General features: G+C 38.2%; 2 protein-coding genes across 5 annotated transcripts; both read left to right on the forward strand.

The window, feature by feature from the left end:
* The first annotated feature begins 1762 nt into the window (after positions 1–1762).
* On the forward strand, positions 1763–7547 carry c7h11orf58 (chromosome 7 C11orf58 homolog). Its single transcript, XM_042496237.2, has 5 exons — positions 1763–1922; positions 4335–4418; positions 4591–4651; positions 4874–4983; positions 6068–7547. Exons 1-5 carry the CDS (start codon positions 1869–1871, stop codon positions 6290–6292), a joined length of 534 nt encoding a protein of 177 aa, XP_042352171.1. The 5' UTR covers positions 1763–1868; the 3' UTR covers positions 6293–7547.
* Positions 7548–8328: 781 nt separating this feature from the next.
* On the forward strand, positions 8329–18872 carry LOC121949781 (NLR family CARD domain-containing protein 3-like). Of its 4 annotated transcripts, none has more exons than XM_088080233.1 (13): positions 8329–8433; positions 10847–10891; positions 11096–11249; positions 12298–12405; positions 12556–12639; positions 12737–12793; positions 13317–13371; positions 14200–14428; positions 14636–16460; positions 16967–17134; positions 17281–17448; positions 17546–17592; positions 17696–18872. In XM_088080233.1, exons 3-13 carry the CDS (start codon positions 11122–11124, stop codon positions 18235–18237), a joined length of 3411 nt encoding a protein of 1136 aa, XP_087936359.1. In that variant the 5' UTR covers positions 8329–8433; positions 10847–10891; positions 11096–11121; the 3' UTR covers positions 18238–18872. The 4 variants fall into 4 exon arrangements, with proteins under 4 accessions (XP_087936359.1, XP_087936360.1, XP_087936361.1 ...); XM_088080234.1 differs by having other exon boundaries at positions 12740–12793; XM_088080235.1 differs by lacking the exon at positions 12737–12793.
* The last annotated feature ends 369 nt before the right edge of the window (positions 18873–19241 follow it).

Genomic DNA, 19241 nt, shown 5'->3' on the forward strand with positions numbered 1-19241 from the left:
GTGGTTTTTATTACTGATTATTAAATCAGTGTGTTTGTGTTTGTGTGTGTGTGTGTGTGTGTGTGTGTGTGTGTGTGTGTGTGTGTGTGTGTGTGTAAAACATTTATGGCTAATTGTTGACTTTTTGAGCTGACATGGACTCACAGCATTATCTTTAATATTTTTAAAGTGACAAAAATACTACAAATATCTATAATATCTATCGCATAGTGGTACGCAGCTGCTAAGGCTGTGATTTTTATTGCACCTGGAAGCCTAAAAATATGCTGATATCGCTGTAAAAAAAAATGTCCCATTTTACCTGAATGCATTAAGTACTCACTCTAAATGCATATCCATTAAAAGTAAAGTGTATGGTAAAAAATATTTTTGATTACAAGTGAAACGGTTGCAACATCCTAAAACCATTTTTCTTGTTACCATCATTGTTTGAACTACGGCTTTAGCTCTTAACCCCAAAACGAGCAAATTAAAATGGTTCACCCTGCAAGACCAGTGATTTTTTTATTGATATTATTTCATTTATTTATTTTATCTATTTGTTTTGCACAGCCCATCCTAGTTATCTCAAACCAATCAAAATGACTGTTTCATATAAAACACATTTATAGTAACAATGGATGGATGGCATTTTGTCGTGGCACGTTATTGCATCCTGCCAATAGGCCTAAAGGGGCTATATTTAACGCATTCACCGGGGTGTTTTATTTCCATCAATGTTAATCAGAGAGGGAGGTGATAAATACCCATGACTACTGCAGAGTCATTGGACCCGGGTGTGAATGCCGACTGTAAGCTTTATCATAACAACTAACCAGATGTTGGATGTTTTTCTCCTGTGCAGTGGGGAAAGGGCTCTACATAGGCGCAAGACACACACACTTTGTGGTGCTTTTACATTTCTTCATTGTGTTTATGAATCTTTTTGTGGCTTTGTGTCTCTGTGGTCATTTTGAGTCTTTCCATAGTTGGTACATTCTATTTTGACATTTGACATTTTGTGAAGGCCAAGGGGCCCCTAACACTTTGGGCCCCTGGGTCTGTACCCGGTAGGTCTGTTCACTAAACCATCCATGGACAAAAGAGTAGTCCAAATGTGTCTTACAGCTCAATACACCTCTCCTCTCGTTCAGTATGCTATATGACTTGGACACTTAATTTGCTTTGCTTGGGGGCCAATTTTGTAAAATGACAGGAGGCCAGGGGCCTGTTGCAGCAGCCCCATGCATAGGATTTAAGAACATTTCTATGATTTTAGGACATTTCTAGGATTTTAGAATATTTCTAGGATTTCATGACACCTCTACGATTTTTTGACATTCCTACGATTTAATGACGTTTTGAGGATTTTAGGAAATTTGGGGGATTTTAGGATGGTCCTAGGATTTAAGAACATTTCTAGAATTTTAGGATGTTTGGATTATGGGCCATTTTTGGGATTTTAGGATGTTAGGATTTTATGACATTTCTAGGATTTCTGGACATTTCAAGGATTTTATGCTTTTACATCTTCAATTTTTGATAAACAAGCTGGAACCTTATGTAGCCAACACTCTATGACAGCAATTCACAGTGTATCACTTTATTTTTAAAGTGAGTATCACTGTCATCTAATAATGTTAGTGGCAGTGTCGCTAACTGGTTTTTGAAATATTGTCATAAAGTTATGGGTTTTGATGTTGATGTAGTCAACACACGCCACCAGTGGGTGGCAGAGGCGTTGTGTCATAACCAACTGCAGCAAAGACGAAGAAGAAAAAAACAGGAAGTGGCGTCACAAAGTCCATCCATGTTGTTGACAAATCCAGCCAGCCTGTGCTAGGTGGCATGATATTTCAGTGACATTTTTACTAAAGCTGTTGTTCATAATGAGTTCTCCAGAGGACAGGCATGGGACAAAACGACCCGCGTCTCCAAATGACGTGAGTGAAATGATAAAGACGGGACATAATCCATACAGTAAAGCTACGGGACCCCAAGAAAACGTTATCATCGTGTTAGCCTGACTGCTAGCGCTATTATTCAAGGGATTTAGCGTGAAATTAGGAGCAGGCTTTTATTTGCAGTCCAAACTTTACTTGCATTTTCATGACACAAAACATATATATTATATTGTGTCGTGTCAGATGAGATTGTGGTGAACGGGCTCGGGGTAAATGCGTAGTACGCTTGATAATGTTTTGCTGAAAATGGACCGTTTTTCATAGATGTAATTCACCAAGCAGTGATTACAGGTTACACCGTTTTAGTTATTTTTCATTACTAACATTACGCTCTCGGATGTTAATAAATAGCATTAAAACAAACGTGGGGAAGCTGAATTAAGGTGCTAAAACGAAAAAGTGCATCGTGCAGTCACTATCCCGTTAAACCAGGGAATTTGTGTTTGAAAAAAATGTTTAAATTAACTCTTTCAGGTGAGTTGTAACTGCAAATTGTGTGCACAGTTGATGAATGCATTAAGGACAGGTATGCTGTTGTAAAGAAATATCATCAGTAAATTTCGTTGTGCAGGATTAAGGGCGATATGGTGGTAGAAATGGAATATAATGTAGTAGGTGCGGTTTTTTTTACTGTATACTTTTCTGAAAAAAATAAATCATTGTGTTTTCGTACCTCAAAATGAGCCTTTTATATCCACTTAGTGGCTCCTCACCCAGAGGTTGTGGTGTTGCACTGCCGTGTTTCCACATTAGTCCAGAATGGAAAAGCCCAAATGTGTTTGCCACCATCTTCATCAGTTCCTCTGCAACAAGCAGTGACGGAAAATGCAGATTTTGTTTTAACGTGTAACAGCTTTCTTCCTTGTTTTTGCTGGTGACAGACAAACATTTTGAGAAATGAGAGCTCCTAACGTCACCGAAAAATTCTAGCAAGGAGTCTTAGCTTAGGAGAGATTCAGGAAACGTTTCAAAGCAACTCTATACAAGGAAGGGGCAGAAAATGTAAACTTAGTGAGGAGATGTGGTCGACCCCATTGACAAGGTATGACACAGGTGTGATTGGTTGTCAAGGACACGCCCCTTTGTGAGCCTGCAAAGTGTGGACACCTAGTGGAATTCAAATTAATTGTCTCAACATGAGACAAAAGCACCGTTTGAGATCACACTGCTGCACTGTAGCATTTTTATTTTTGCAAATATGTTGTCATCACTTTAATTCTGTAATTCACCTTAATTATACTGTTATTGCTTCAGGTGGGAGATGTGAGCACATCTCTAATGAGATTGACCACAAGCATTATCCCTGCATGATCTAATCTGTGGCGTTTCATTAACTCACCATCTTTCAGCATCTGGAGAATACTTCTCCAACCTCTTTGTCTTTCTGCCGTTTTCTCCTCCGTTGAAGAAACTCTTTAGTTTCTAAAAAGCTCTCTAAAGAGCTCTCTTAAGGGCTAAGATGCTTTGTGAGTAATTTTTACCTTTATCAGGACGTAGTCTTAACTTTAACAGCAAATTCTCACAATTCTAAGAATTTTCTCTGAATTTTTCACTAGGAGCAACTCTTAGTACTAGGAAGCTGTGTGAATTTGACCGCAGGTCTGTTTGTTTTGAGAAGGAAACCTCTGGATAATTCGACTCCCACTAAAATCTCCTGAAAAATGAACGCAGTCGTTATTGAAATCTGCAGCTCTCACTACTAGATGCTACTAAATCCCCATTATCTTGCACACTGTTCCTATAATTTCCTCAGAATAGAAAACTTGTCTCGACATAACCAGCCAGTGAGAAAAAAGTCAAACTTACACAAAAGCGCTTTCAGTGTGTTAAAATTATCTAATTATAAATTTGTCACTAAAGTTTCACTTATGATTTTCCAGTTTCAACCAGACCTCCTACCTGTTGCTTAATTTTCTAATCATGATTATTATATGAATTAGTGTTGCGGTTTGAGTTCACTTTGTGGCTACAGTATGTCAGTATTTGAAGCTTTACATGCGCTTTTTTCAAAAACAAAAGCTGCTTACACTCTCTCTCTCTCTCTCAGCGGACATACCTCCAAAGAATCACTTAATGTGGTCCTAAGTTTTAATTTTACACTGAATATATCGGAATTACACATACGTATGAGGTCAATCTTGCAATTTCAGTTATCTGATATTGAACAAACGTTTGAGTGTGTGAGTCTCCAGTGGGTGAAGGAATGGCTAGCCCTGTTCAAACAGCCTCTACTATTTTGTAAATTTAAAAAAAAGTCTAATAGATAAATAAATAAAAATTGAAAAAGAAAAAAGTCATTATCTGATGGCATGAGCATTTAGTTTTTGTTGAGTTCTTCTCTTGTTGTGTGTATGACTCCGAATGATAACGTTTTTTTTTTTACCTTGGCAGAATGGGTCTACACAGTGGGCATCAGCTGATCTGGGAAGCAGCGAAAGGAAGCAGAAGTTTTTACGTTTGATGGGAGCTGGCAAGGTTTGTTTTGCGTATGAGATCGCTATACTTTCAGCGCGCTTTGTTGTGGCCTGTAGTCCATATAATAAAAAGATAAATAAAACTCAAAAGCTTTGTTTAGCTTGTCCCTGTCACTCTGTAAACTTTCGAGAAGTCTCGACAAATTCTAGTATTTCTAATATGTGTTTTCCAGAGAGAACATACCGGGCGCCTCGTCATTGGCGACCACAAGTCGACATCCCACTTCCGCAGTGGTAAGCTTCTTTGCTTAACGTTCGTAAAATGCTGTATCTGTTTGCTAATGTAAGACATGTCCAAACTACTGTGTCTTTGCCACTTACCCCTGCGGTCTCATCCTTATGCCCAATGCAATTAACCCGGCTTCCCCACTACACATCCGCTGCACAGATCTATCCATGTATGGATAGGCCTGTAATGGCTGGGTGTGCCTGCTGTGACTGGTGTCTCCTCTGCAGGCCAGGAAGATAAGAAGATGAACGAGCAGCTAGAGATGCAGTACCAGCAGAGCATGGATGGGAAGCTGTCAGGCCGGAACCGGAGACACTGTGGCCTGGGTTTCAGTGAGGTGAGGGGGTCATCCGGAGCCAGAGGAGGGGGCAGAAAAAAACAAAAATCAGATTTTAACTTTATCTTGTTAGACATTAAAAAAAACCTTTCATGGATTTACCACTTATGGGCTGCATAGACCACTGACTGTTGATTGTTTAACCCTTTACAACCAGAGCAAATTGGCCAAATTGGCCTTTCAAAACATAATAAGGCAATCAGCACAAGAAATGCTTGCAAGATTAACAAGAAATTAGTAAAAGTTACAAGAAAATCATCTGAAAATAAGTGAGTAAAAAACAAACCATATTACCTGAAAAAAAACCCAATAATTACAATGATTTATAAATATTGTTTTCTGGACATTTTTCCCCTTTTTCTTTGTTATTTTGTCATGTTAAAGCTTTTATTTAAAAGCAACAAAATAAGGGTGGGGTTTTTATCAGCAGAAACTTAATACAACTTTTATACAGCCCAAAATGAACATAAAATAATAACATAATGTAGATATCTATAGTGCAAACAGATATGCAAGAGAAAAACTAAACTCCAGACCACAGAGATTCATTTGGAAGCTACAAAGGAACTGACAGCTGAAGTTGCATCATCTTCGGTCGGCGCTGCTCTACATGTTTACACTAAAAATGAAAACACAAAACGGCGTGCCATGGTTTGACTCAGCGCAGCTAAAAGTGCCAATGGAAAAGCCCTATAGATGCCCTGAGAGGTCAAGAGAGTTCAAATCTTACAAGACAGGAACAGGGATTAAGTTTTTGATATGTTTAGTTAGGGGCAACACGCTCTTTTCATCTTTTATGTTGTCTTTAATGTGTCAAACTATGTGTGCAGAGCAGGGTGTGGCTGGCAAAGAGCACATGCACTGTAATGTTTTTTTATGCAAGTAATACTCAAACAAAAAGGCAATTTCATTTCCAAAGGTGTCCTTAAATTACTCTCTCCTTTAATTAAAAAAAAAATTCACAAAAGTAGGACCAGCTGTTGACACTCTAGGATTTCAAAATGTCTTGTTGTCAGCAAAGAGAAGTTTAAAAAGAATAACAAAATTCATCTTCTAAAATATTTTCTGTTTTTCTTACCCACAGCCGGACCCACAGCCAGATTCATTTCCCTCCCCTGAAGTGGACAGTCAGACAAAAGCCACAGAGCCAGAGAAATCCACCAGTGAAGAAGAACGCACAGACGCCCAGGACGCAGGCAGCGATCCCACCCCAAAGGAACAGATCTCAGACCAGGCCAAGCCCAGCTCAGACACTAGGGATGACGAACGGAAACACAGCTATAAAATGGCCTTTGTGAAGTCGGCGTAGGGCAGAGGGGGCGTGTACGGGGAGGAATTAGGTTTTGTAATCTTAAATTTGTACATTTTGTTGTTTTTTTGTTTAACTATAGGCGAACATCCAGCAGTTTAATCCTTTTTACTGTGTAGAAATGAGTTCTCCATGTGAGCACTCACTTATCTTTGAGGCGACGACCTGAGGCCAGATGTATGAAACTCTGTGTAGAAAGTAAAACTGCGTGTACACACAGATGCAGAAATATGCATTCTTTTCAACAGATTTTTAAAGCGGTGTGCACATCTGATTCTGTTTTAAATTTCAGTCATAGTGGCGCTGGGCGCACGGGCGTAAGCCTCATATTGACACCCCCAGTTCACCATAAATGGATCTAGAAACACCCTTAAACATCCGTTTGCGTATTGACACGAGCCGCCATCCACTATTCATTTCGCCTGTCAGTGAGGAATATGGTAAAGAAAGTGCAGTTTCACCGCGTTGCATCGGCAAGCTTCACCAACGGTGCCGGAGCAGCTGTCAACATGCACAGTATTAAATGTCAGAGGGATTCATTATTATCAGTTACTCGTTCATAGTGCTTATGTTGAAACTGACTTTACAAAATGCACCACATGATAAAATGAAACAATCACTAACAGGGAGATGAATGTAAATGAAAATAATCCTGAAATGTATCACTCATATGTAATTTAAGATTAACTTAACGAATGCGCCCTTGATTGACATTTTACAGAATGCAGGGTAAGCTGCAAAAAATTAAACATAAAACAATCTGAAGTTGGCAAACAACCTTAAAACATTGTGTTCCATCTCTCATGTTATATTTAATCTTCTGATCATATTACCCGCAGCTACCTCAGCTAAAACCATGTGTAGGCCTGCTCTGAAGAATGCGTGAGGTGCGCACATCCTCACAGCACATTCTTCCTTTAGTTAATACCAGTTTATGTTTGGGAAAAGGTGTACACATGGTTTTTGTGCGCACACACACACACATTTATGCATCTGGCCTCTGAAGTCTACCGTGTTAGAGAATTAAGCCTGCAGGCTCAAACATCAGCTTTTGGTTGAGTGGTGTTAAAAAATGTCAAATTAAGATGGCAAATTGTCCCATTTTTCTTTTGTTTGAACATTTCAGCAGTCACTGCATTTGCCATGTATTGTTTTGGATGAAACTGGATTGCTTTGTCATTCAGCATGATTGATATACACACTGTAAATTGTGTGAATTCTTGTTTTAACCAATAAAGGGAAGTGCCAGTTGTAATTTTTGCTGTTAACACCAGAACTACAGTTGCATGCAGACAACAGGAAGGGGTTTCTATGTAAGACTGTGTCACCATTAAGTGTCCTCGTAGATAGATTAAGTAAATTTGCAGTGTGACTGTTTGGTGCAGAAAGCTGTGCGAGTCAGGATAGACATTTGTAATAACTGCAAGACAACTTATTTAATCAGGGCTTTTGTGAATAAGACTGCAGCAATTCTGTATCAAGGGAACAGTTAACTGTATCCCGCAGGGGAATAAATTGGCCAGAAAATCCTTTTATATGAAATGTGGCAAGTTAAATAATCCAAAATGCACTGAAGCCCTCATTGGATACCATGTCTAGCTAGGCCTTAAAAGAAATAATTTTAAGAGGTACAAGAAAATTACCTGAAAACTGGAGGTGTGTGGGGGGGCATAAGAAAGAAAAATGTAAAAATGGGAATGACTGAGAGAAAGTGGTTAAAAATTGTAATAATTCTGTAACATAATTTTAAATGTAACTATGATAATTAGCTGTAAATACCCCAAAAAAAAAAAGATTATTTTTTTTCAAACCCACTTATCTTCTTGCAATTTATAGTTGCTTATGCTTTTGAAAGAAATTGCACCAATAAGCCCAGCTCCTTGTAAAAGGCGTCTGAAGCAGCACACAAGAAGAAAAGTGATTTCAATACAGCTTTCTAAGGGTTAACCCAGAACATAATAGATGTGGGACTACATTTTAATCGCCGAGGAAAAGTCCCGAGTTACACAAGGCTGAATGCATTGACGCACACCCCCCGGCCCGCCCATAACGGATATCGCTCCCACCCGGGCTGAACGACGGGGGCAAACAACCGGGCCGTCTGGCTCGGCCGGTCGGACGAAGTTACTAACACACAGCAGGTAAGACTCCTGTTGTTCCTGCATAAAGAAATGGAGCATGTTAATATTTGTGGAATAGTTCTGCAGTAATTTGCTGTGTATATCAACAGCATGTTGGCTGCGGTCATTTCCTTAGGTCATGCGTAACAGAGCTGAATTTTTTATCTTTATTTGCAGCAATGCCGGAGGTGTAGGTAGTTACAAAGCGATTTTCATGGAGTGAATCTCCTTTTAAATACTTCAACTGAGCACCTGCGAGCAAAAAGATTACATTAACGTCATAAAAGCGAACGCATTAGGCACATATTAAGTCAGAACTTTAACGACAGGAAACCGAAACCGCGACACACCTTAAACGCTGTGACATCTCCGCTAACATAACAAGAATTTACTCAATGTGTAACCTAAAAGTAAGATTTCTGGTTTGGATAAATGTTTGAATGTGGGTCGTGCGTTTATAAGTGAGGAAAGTTTCCGGATGTGAATTTACCAAAGGATGAAATGGTTTCTGTCTCCTGCGGAATACAGACATTTAAGGGGCATTAAGAGGCTGAACTGAATTATAATGTGAAACACTGAAGGGGGTGATGAGTCAACTACACAGGTCATGTGACTTCATGCAAATATTCCAATATATTCTCATCATAGGTATCAATGTATCAATGTAACCCTACGTCAACAAAGTCGATGGCCATGACATAGGTGTTGTTTTTTTATATTTTGGGTGGACTTTTGTTTTAGAAAATTGTTATTTATGGATGATTTTATATGTTCTTGTTGAAATAAATTAATGGCATTTTCAAATCTTAGATAATTAGGCATTCAATGTCTGTATCCTGGAGGATGCATTACACAGATAAGGGTATAAAATCAGCAACAATCACTCATAGATATACTTATGTTTTAGGACTTTTCTCTACAGATATTAATTATAAAAAGGTGTGAAACACTGATTGGTGTTTATTTTTTATTCTCATTGTTTTGCTGCCTGATGGTTCATCAGATTTACACTACTACACTGTACCAGACAAATTATGCACACTACTAATCAAAACTATCCATTAACGGATATTGATAGTGTAGGAGCACCACAGTGAAGATGTAAGTATAAAAACAGGAATTAAATGGGGGTTTTTGTTGTTACATTTTTAATTTATTATTAAGAAGAGATTTTTGTCAAGCATTCAGATTTTTTTTCACTTTTTAAAAAAATTATCATAAAAGAAAAATGGCAAATATCTTGTTAATAAAATGTTTTAGAAGTTGGCATATTAACTACTGAATAAAGAGGAAAGTGTTGAATTTATACCCTAAATGAGCAATATATCTCAAGAGACAATTTATAAAATCTTGTTATTTAGGCAAGATACATAAGAAAGAATCAATTAACTAATTTTCCAAAATATTTATATGCCTATTTAAGGGTTAAGATAAGAGTAAATCTATTTGCATGACTGTGAAATCCATAATCTTCTATTGATATGCAACATGTGCATACATACTGTGCCTGCTTACTCTCACTGTCCTCTGTTTTGTTGCACACTTTCATGTAAGGTCAAACAGATTTTGCCTGGCAAAGTTTACATGTTACACAAGTGTGGCACAATGCAGAGGATGTCAGGATGGATGTGGGCAGGGTGGCAGCTGTCACTACAGCTCTTTGCATTGTCCTGCAGTCACGGGGTGATATTTTGCTGTGCAGCCAGAACAACAAAGAGCTAGACCTACTTCATGAGTGTAGTTTAATCCTATTTTCTTGCTCAAACTGGCTGGACAAAATAAATCTGACTTTTGTGTTTTATTTAGTGTAACTGTTTCAACATATTGTCCCAATTACAAAGGTTGACATTCTTATTCACAGTGAATTTGACAACTTGATTTTACTTTAAAACATTAGGAAAGCGATTGCTTGGAAAAAGGTAAGAAGATATAACTATTAATCTTAAATTATGTTCACTTTATATCTAATCATTAGGTTTACTTAAAATTTAGTTGTGTTTGCTGAATTTTGTGAAGTTGTTGCAACTTGAAAAAGACAAGTGAAATTAACTTTCTATGTGTTAGCAACTTCTGTAAACCAAGTTTACTGTGCCCTATATCTGTATTCTGCTGGCTGCAAATCCTATTATATAATCAGATTTGTATATTTTTAAACATGTTAACAAAGCAGAACTTGCAGCTCTCCTAACTTCATCATAAGCAAATTCAGTTGTCATTTTTAAGTTGCAACAACTTCACAAAATTACATAAATATACAATAACAACTAAATTTAACATTTAGATATAAAATCAGCTGTTTTATTTACTTACCATTTTCAAGGCAATCTGTCTCCTAGATCTTTTTTTAAGTAAGATACACTTATCAGACTTAAAAGTGTTGTAGTATGTCTGTCCTCAAAATGATTTTAGTGATTTAACACGTCTCATTCTGCAGGCATCCATCACCTTTTACAGATGTACAACGTGAAGGTCCAGTTTGGTGAGTTGAATTTTGAACATGGTTTTAACACTGTTATCTGGGAACATTTGAAATGTTTAGACTTATAAGTAATGTAGCCCCTACAATCATATTATTATCATTATTGTGACTATAGGAGTATTTAAAGATAAAACAAACGTTCTCACATACTGAACAAAATTAAAATGAACTGAGTTTAACCACTGTACAAACTGTCTCTAAAAGAAACAAAATAGGGTAAAAACTTCAAAATGGATGCTGTTGAAGAGCCTGAAAACTATCCTGATGTGCCACAGCTCCCTGCCTCATCCTGCCTGTCCAGAAAAAGTGATGTCTCCATGGAGATTCGTAATGACATCACTAAAGAAATGGTTGATGGGTACATACAAGTCTGTTGTGCATTTAGCTGTGGTAGCTATGCTGGATGAAATATCTCGGCAACCACTGACGTCTGATTACATTTCCATGAAAACTGATCCCTAATGTACGAAAGCATCCTGCTGCCAATGCCAGAAACAAAAAAACAAAACTGACCAGTATCAGGTAATAACAAGAAGTTTCTTGTTAAGAAAATCTTTTTTTTTTTTCACGTTTTAACATGTTTTCATGTTATAACAAGATATTTTCACATTATTACATTATTCAAACTTACAACAACAAACATTTCTTGTTACAATATACTTTTTATCTGGTTGTATTTTTTATGTCATAACATGATAATTTATTGTTATAACATAAAGCATGTTACATCTTAATTGCTTATCTTATTGTGTTAATAAGGGACTGTTTAAATGAGGAAATGGTATCTGTCAAAGCTGATATTTGGCCTGCCTCTCTGCATCACCACACCTCAAACTGCCATCCAAACAAACAACCATTTATTCATGAAAAAAACATAAGTAGCTTCTTAAGTCTCATCACCATCACAATATTACTGCTGTACTGAACGCTCCACAACTCCAACCAGCGAAAGGGATACATAGATCAAATATCCAACTTCCCGTTTATAATTATGTTCATGGATTTTGGACCATTTTAGTTTAATAAATTAGGTTTCATAAATTCATCATCCACACTGAAACTTCAGTTGTTTTTAAGCAAACACAAGAAAGAAAGAGACGGAAAAACATCAAATAACATGAAACATATCTCGTTACAAGGTAAATAGTATCTCGTAATAAAAGGAAAAGTTTCTTGTTATAACGTGATAAGTTTGTATGACGTAATAATGTAAACATGTCTTGTTATAACTTCAATATATCTTACTAAACATGAAAAAACATTATAATGAGAAACTTGTTAATTCATGTAATTACCCGATACTGTTAAGTTTTATTTATTTATTTATTTTTTCCTGGTGTGGCAGCAGGACGCTGCTGTACTAATGAGAACAAAATCTCCTGAATTTGTCTTGTCTTTCTTATCAGCTCAGGTGATTTTGACAGATCCAACTTGCCCTCCTCATCCTGCCTGTCCATGAAAAGCGATGCCTCCATGGAATATCCTCTTCACTTCTCTAAAGAAGTGGCTCATGGGTACATACAAGTCTGTCGGGGTTTACCTGTGGGAGCTTTGCTAAGTTAAATATCTTGATAATCATGTACATCTGGCATTTCCATGAAAACCAGCAGAAACTTAATGAGAATAAGATCTTCTGACTTTGACTTGTCTTCCTTTCTAATCAGCTTGCCCTCCTCATCCTGCCTGTCCATGAAAAGCGATGCCTCCATGGAATATCCTCTTCACTTCTCTAAAGAAGTGGCTCATGGGTACATACAAGTCTTTGTGGTAGCTATGCTAAGTTAAATATCTTGATAACCACTGACATCTTCATTTTCATAAATCAAACTTGCCTTGTGTGTCCAGTAGAAGAGTTACCATCATGAAAACACATCATGACCTCACCAGAGAACATAGTGAGAGGTACATAAAGTCTATTCTGCTTTTCAGTCAGTTTTTCTTTTGTTGGTTACACTTGTTAACCTATGTATTTGAATTATTCATATGTAGTTTAAAAAACTATTTTGGTCAAAATGTTCCCTTTAAGTAAACAGACATGGTTGCAGCAATGTAGCTCTCAAGAATGAAAAATTGGCAAAAAGTCAAAGTAAAACATCTTGTTGACTGAAAAACATGAAAAACTGATACAGATACTTATGGTTCCCAGAGGATGAATCCTAATGACTTAAGTGATGACACTTAGCATCGCAAATGTTATGTGCTCTTCAGTTGACCAGGTGGTTGACTTTCACTTTAATTCTGGCTGGAGATACTGTTTACAAAGAGCAATTGACAATTATGCCTTTAAAAACCTTGACGTAAACTATAGAAGCATTCCTTATACTTGAATGTTGCATCAATTCATTGTCAATACTCTATTAAAATGGGCTGAATTTGAGCACACTTGATTAATCTGAAAATATCATTTTTCTCTATTTATCTCAAGGGACCAACATGACTGGTCAGAATTGGCAGAGATGGATGGAAACGCCATATTTAAGGTAGGTTATGTGTCTGTCTTTACAGAAATCATAAAGCCTTATGGTATCTGTGTTTGAATCAATTTATGTATACCTCCGCATCGCTGATAGTCGTGGCCGGAGGCATTATGTTTTATGGTTTTTCTGTCTGTTCCATTCTTGGGAACTCAGTATCTCAAGAACACCATGAGGGATTTTCTTCAAATTTAGCACAAAAGTCCACTTGTGCCAGGCAGTAAACTAATTAGAATTTGGTGGTCAAAGGTCACTGTGACCTCTGCTATCTCAGTCTCATGAATGCAACCCCGCAAGAACATCGAGGGGTTTCTTACAGTTTGGCACAAACGTCCACTTGGACTCAAGAATAAACTGATTAGAATTTGGTGGTCAAAGCTCAAAGTCTCTGTGACCTCTCAAAGCAGAATTTTGTCCATACCTCAAGAATTCATACCCTAATTATGACAAAATTTAACAGAAATGTCTAACAGGATAAAATGATGACCTGATGATCAACTTCACGATGACATTATAATGTTCCATAAAAAGACTTTTTTAGCCATTACGCAACATTCGATTTCCGTAACGGAAGGGGAGACATTTGGTCAGATGCTGAATCGTTGACACTAATCTTGAAACTGAGCTGAATGTGTAGATCTTCTGTGCTGCCAATGGGAAGATGTGTTTAAGGCATCCATTTTTTCACAGACATGATTTTGAAATGTAACTGCAACTTGGCTGGTCCGCAGAGGCATAAAACCATGAGGCAGTAATTTAAGGGTTTTTTGAGAATAAGCTAGTCCAAGCTAACTATGATATAAGCCTTTACTTGTTCTGATTTCTACATTGCAGTTGGTGGAAGAACACAGCATAAACATTTTGCTGAGTGAGCTGAAAAGATATAAAAGGATGCTCTTTCCACATCTATCACAATCTCCTGAGAGTGAAAAGCAGGGCAAAAACTGTTTGACTACTGAAGATAAAAAGCAAGACAGCAGTGCCAGTGAGGGCGCTCTGAAGATTGCACTACATGTCTTAAATAAAATGGACCAAAGAGAACTTGCTAACACACTGGAGAAGCGTAAGTAGAAAAACACAATGTCTGATATGTTACATTTGTATCTTATGTTTGACGAAAATGTATATATTTGGTGTTTTTACCAGAATGTTGATAAGGAAAGAAAACTAACTTTGCACTGCCAAATGAACATTTAAGACAAAAGTCAGTTTGAAGTTTCTGCATTAAAATGAATGAACACGCATCATTTTGTTTTCTTTGCATAACTAGACATTTATGGTGAGCTTGATGTCTGCCAGCGCAAACTCCGACACAGACTGAAGAAGTTTGAATACATTTATGAGGGAGTGGCACAGCACGGGACCCAGACACTTCTCAACAAGGTGTACACTGAGCTCTACATCACAGAGGGAGTCAGTGGGACTGTTAATAATGAACATGAGGTCAGGCAGATCGAGACTGCAACCAGGAGGCGAGCGACAGAAGAGAAGCCGATCAAATGTGAAGACATCTTTCAGCCTCAGCTCGGACAAGACAGATTCATCAGAACCGTGCTGACTCAAGGAATCGCTGGCATTGGAAAAACGATCTCTGTGCATAAATTTAATCTGGAATGGGCAGAGGGAAGAGTTAACCAGGATGTCCAACTCCTAATTAATCTTCCATTTCGGGAGCTGAATCTGATGAAGGAGTGCGACTTCACACTGACACAGCTTCTTTACAATTTTCTCATAGAGGCAAAAGAATCAGGAATTTCGGATTTTGGCAAATACAAGCTTGTGCTGATATTTGATGGGTTGGATGAATGTCGGCTTCCTCTGGACTTTGACCGCAACGAGCGCTGCCGCAGTGCCTCAGAGCAGGCTTCAGTGGATGCACTACTGACAAATCTCATCCAGGGGAACCTGCTGCCCTCTGCACTCATCTGGATTACCTCCAGGCCTGCAGCTGCAAATCGCATTCCTGTTGATCTCGTTGACCGTGTGACAGAGATACGAGGGTTCAACGACCCCCAGAAAGAAGAGTACTTCAGGAAAAAAATCCCCGATCAAGACATGGCTGAAAGAGTCATCTCACATGTCAAGTCAACCAGGAGCCTCCATATCATGTGTCACATACCAGTGTTCAGCTGGATGTCTGCCACCGTTCTGCAGAGGATCTTAGAAGACACAGAAAAGAGAACCGAGGTGGATGCAATCACAGGAGAAATGCCCAAGACTCTGACACAAATGTACACGTATTTCCTGGTATACAACTCCTTGATCAGAACGCAAAAGTACTCAGCAGGACAAGTAGCATCTGAAACACAGTCCCAGATGAAAATCGATGAAGAGATGATCCTGAAGCTTGGAAAACTGGCCTACGAGCACCTGATGAAGGGCAACATGATCTTCTATGAAAATGAACTGAGTGAGTACAACATCAGCATCACTGATGCGGCAATATATTCAGGAGTGTTCACGGAGATCTCGAACAACGATTTCGGATTACATCTGGAGAGGGTCTACTGCTTTGTGCATCTCAGCATTCAAGAGTTTTTTGCTGCCATGTACATTTTGCACAGATTCATCTACTTCAACCAGAACCTGCTGGAACAACAAGAAACCATCACTGTCCAGGAGGCTCCCAGCGACATGAACGACCTTCTCAAGAGTGCAGTGGATAAGGCCTGGCAGAGTGAGAACGGACATCTGGATCTTTTCCTGCGTTTCCTTCTCGGCCTCTCACAGACATCCAATCAGACTTTGTTGAAGAGAGTTCTGACCACAATGAAGACTAGATCACCAAGAAATGAGGATATTGCTGAGTACATCAAGGAGAAGATCAGACAAAATCCCTCCACAGAAAGATGCATCAATCTCTTCCACTGCCTCAGTGAGCTGAACGATCAGTCTCTTTTGGAGGAAATCCAGAACTACCTGAGCTCTGGTAGTTTGTCAGAGACCCAACTGTCACCTTTACAATGGTCTGCTCTGGTCTTTGCATTGTTGACCTCGAAGGACGAGTTCGATGAGTTCGACTTGAGGAAATATTCAAGGTCAGAGGAGGGTCTTGAGAAGATGTTACCAGTGATCAAAGAATCCAAAGTAGCCTTGTGAGTAGAGAAAAATTGATCATGTTTGTCTGTCTATTCTTGCATGAAAAAAGAATCTGCCTTGTTGCCAAGGTAAGCTAATGGTCTGTGGGGTTCATTTGGCAACCATCTTAAATTGATTTGCACACAAATAGCAAAAAATGCCAGTTTTCTTAACTTGTGAATCAGACAAGATACAAAGACAAAACAGACCAAGTTTCATATTATTTTGACACCAGATATCATATAGAAGGATCATTTACATGACACAACCACTCATTCACTGTAAAAAAAAAAAAAACAGGCAAATTACCCATTTTTAGCATAACCTCTGCTGTGGAAATGAGGAGTATCTTAGCAGATAGCTCCCATCTTCTCTCCAGCCAGTTTGAGCTTTTGAGCTCTGGGATAACAGTTGGACCATTGAATGAAATTTGAAAATACTGAAATTAAATCTGACATCGAGAAGCTTGTGCCATCTAGTGTTTTCCATGTGATGCTAATGTTTTGATTTGTTTTTTTTTAAGGCTTAAAGAATGCAACCTCACAAACAAAAGCTGCAAAGCACTTGGAGCAGTTCTAAGCAATTCATGTCTGAAAGAGTTGGACCTGAGTGATAATGATCTGCAAGACTCTGGAGTAAAACTTCTGTCTGCTGGACTGGCAAGTCCAACATGTCAGCTGGAAAAACTGAGGTTTGTAGAAGAGTGATGAGGAAGGCTATCAATGACAGACAGGAAGCTGAAACAAACATAACACATGGCCAGTTCTAATCTACTGAATAACATTTTCTATTGAATTGTGCGAGTGACAATTAATTAGTTTTTCTTTTAAATTTCAGGCTTCCGTTCTGTGGAGTCACAGAGATTGGCTGTGGCTATTTGGCTACAGCTCTGAGGTCCAACCCTGCGCACCTGAAAGAGCTGGATCTGTGTTACAATTATCCAGGACAACAGGGGATGGCGCTGCTGTCCTGTTTACAGAGGGACATGGAAAACCTCACTGTTAGGTATAATTGCGAATTAAACATCCCAAGTTGTTTTATTTTTGTTCTGTAAACCAGTTTAGCACTTTGTACTTATCAAATCTCCTTTGATTTTTCTCAGCTTAAACGACAATGCAGAGTGCTACTTGAAATCAGCTCTCAAGAAATGTACGTTTTTTTTATAAACAAATCGATGACAATTTTTCATACATTGCCTATACTGTATATATTTTTATACATATTACAATGTTTCTCATTTGTGTTTCATCAGATGCGTGTGAGCTTACTATGGATCTGAATACTGCCAATTCACACCTGTCTTTCTCTGAAGACAACAAAAAAGTGACGCTAATGGAAACAGCTCAGCCATATCCTGACAACCCAGAGAGATTTTCAGACTGGGGACAAGTTCTTAGTAAAGAGGGCTTGTCCTCTCGTTGCTACTGGGAAGTAGAGTGGACTGGGGATAAGACGGGTATAGGAGTAGCTTATAAAGGAATAAAAAGGAAAGCAAAAGGCACTGAAGGTATCATTGGCTACAATAATCAGTCCTGGAGTCTGCGCTGCTGTCACAGCAAATACACAGCCTGGCACAACAGTGATGCAACCACAGATATCCCCCAAGTCTTGGACTCCAAAAGGGTGGGGGTGTTCTTAGACTGGTCGGCTGGCACTCTCTCCTTCTATGCTGTATCATCAAACACCATGACTCATCTGCATACTTTCCACACTAAATTCTCTGAGCCAGTGTATCCAGGCTTCAGGCTGGGGTATGCCGATGCCTTCTTAATTCTATGCCAACCCGACCCTTAAATACCCCCAAATATTCAATGTATATGTTCATAAAGCATGAACAGACTAAATGAAGGCTGGAGGGGGGTATTATTGCAAACATCATGGTAAAAAAAGGGATTTCAGAAGGTTTTAGATCTGTACTTCATGTTCCTCTCAAGTTACTTTTATAGCAGAAATCTCCGTGTGACAGTTAAGTGTATATTTTGTAGAAAACACCTTTAAAGAAATATTTTAGCTTCTTTATTTTCCTTTACGCTGTAAGACAGCTTCTCCTCTGCACGCAGAAATGAAGTCACTGCTACTGCTGATAGCTGCTTCATTCTGCCAACAATGTTCAAATAAGCAATCAAATACAAAAGTGCCTTCAAAATGAATAGCATGAGATTATTTATCCTGTCAGTCTGTGTTGTACTTTATGACAAAAAGTGTTTTTGAGTGTACTGTGAGAAACGGATGTATTATTTTTATTTTACTTGATATTTATTTTCTGTTATGATTAAACTTTTTCAATGTTTTTATCATCATCCATATTCTATTGTAATGTATTATATCTGACTGACAGGAGTGTGATCGTTATCTAGAAAATATGCAGTAGACGTTAAACAAACATGTCAAGTCAAACCATGTAATAAAAAAATGATTCATGTCAAACATCCCTGTTGTATTCTGAACATGTTGGCATTAGCTTTTATTCACTCATAAAAATACAGACCACACTGTATAAAGGCTAACTCCAGATGAAAAAGAAAAGTTATTCACTTGTGTTATCAATCACTGTTGCCTAAATGTGCAGTTTAAGTGCAGAAAGCAAGAACTCAATTCAAAACTACAAATCAGACTCTTAAGAAGTGTGTGTCTTTTTCTCACTCTTGAAAACAGATTTCTTACAAGTGAATCTAGCAACTGCTGAAATACAAAAGAATAACTTGGGGAATTCTTCAGTTAAGAATCCTTAGTTACAAAGCCATCAACCATGTCCATAAAGAAGGCGGACAGTATGAATAATGTAATGCAATGATTGA

This window comes from Plectropomus leopardus, chromosome 7 (genome assembly GCF_026936395.1).
Source record: "Plectropomus leopardus strain MGB_pleo_1.0 chromosome 7, ASM2693639v1, whole genome shotgun sequence".
NCBI lineage: Eukaryota > Metazoa > Chordata > Actinopteri > Perciformes > Serranidae > Plectropomus > Plectropomus leopardus.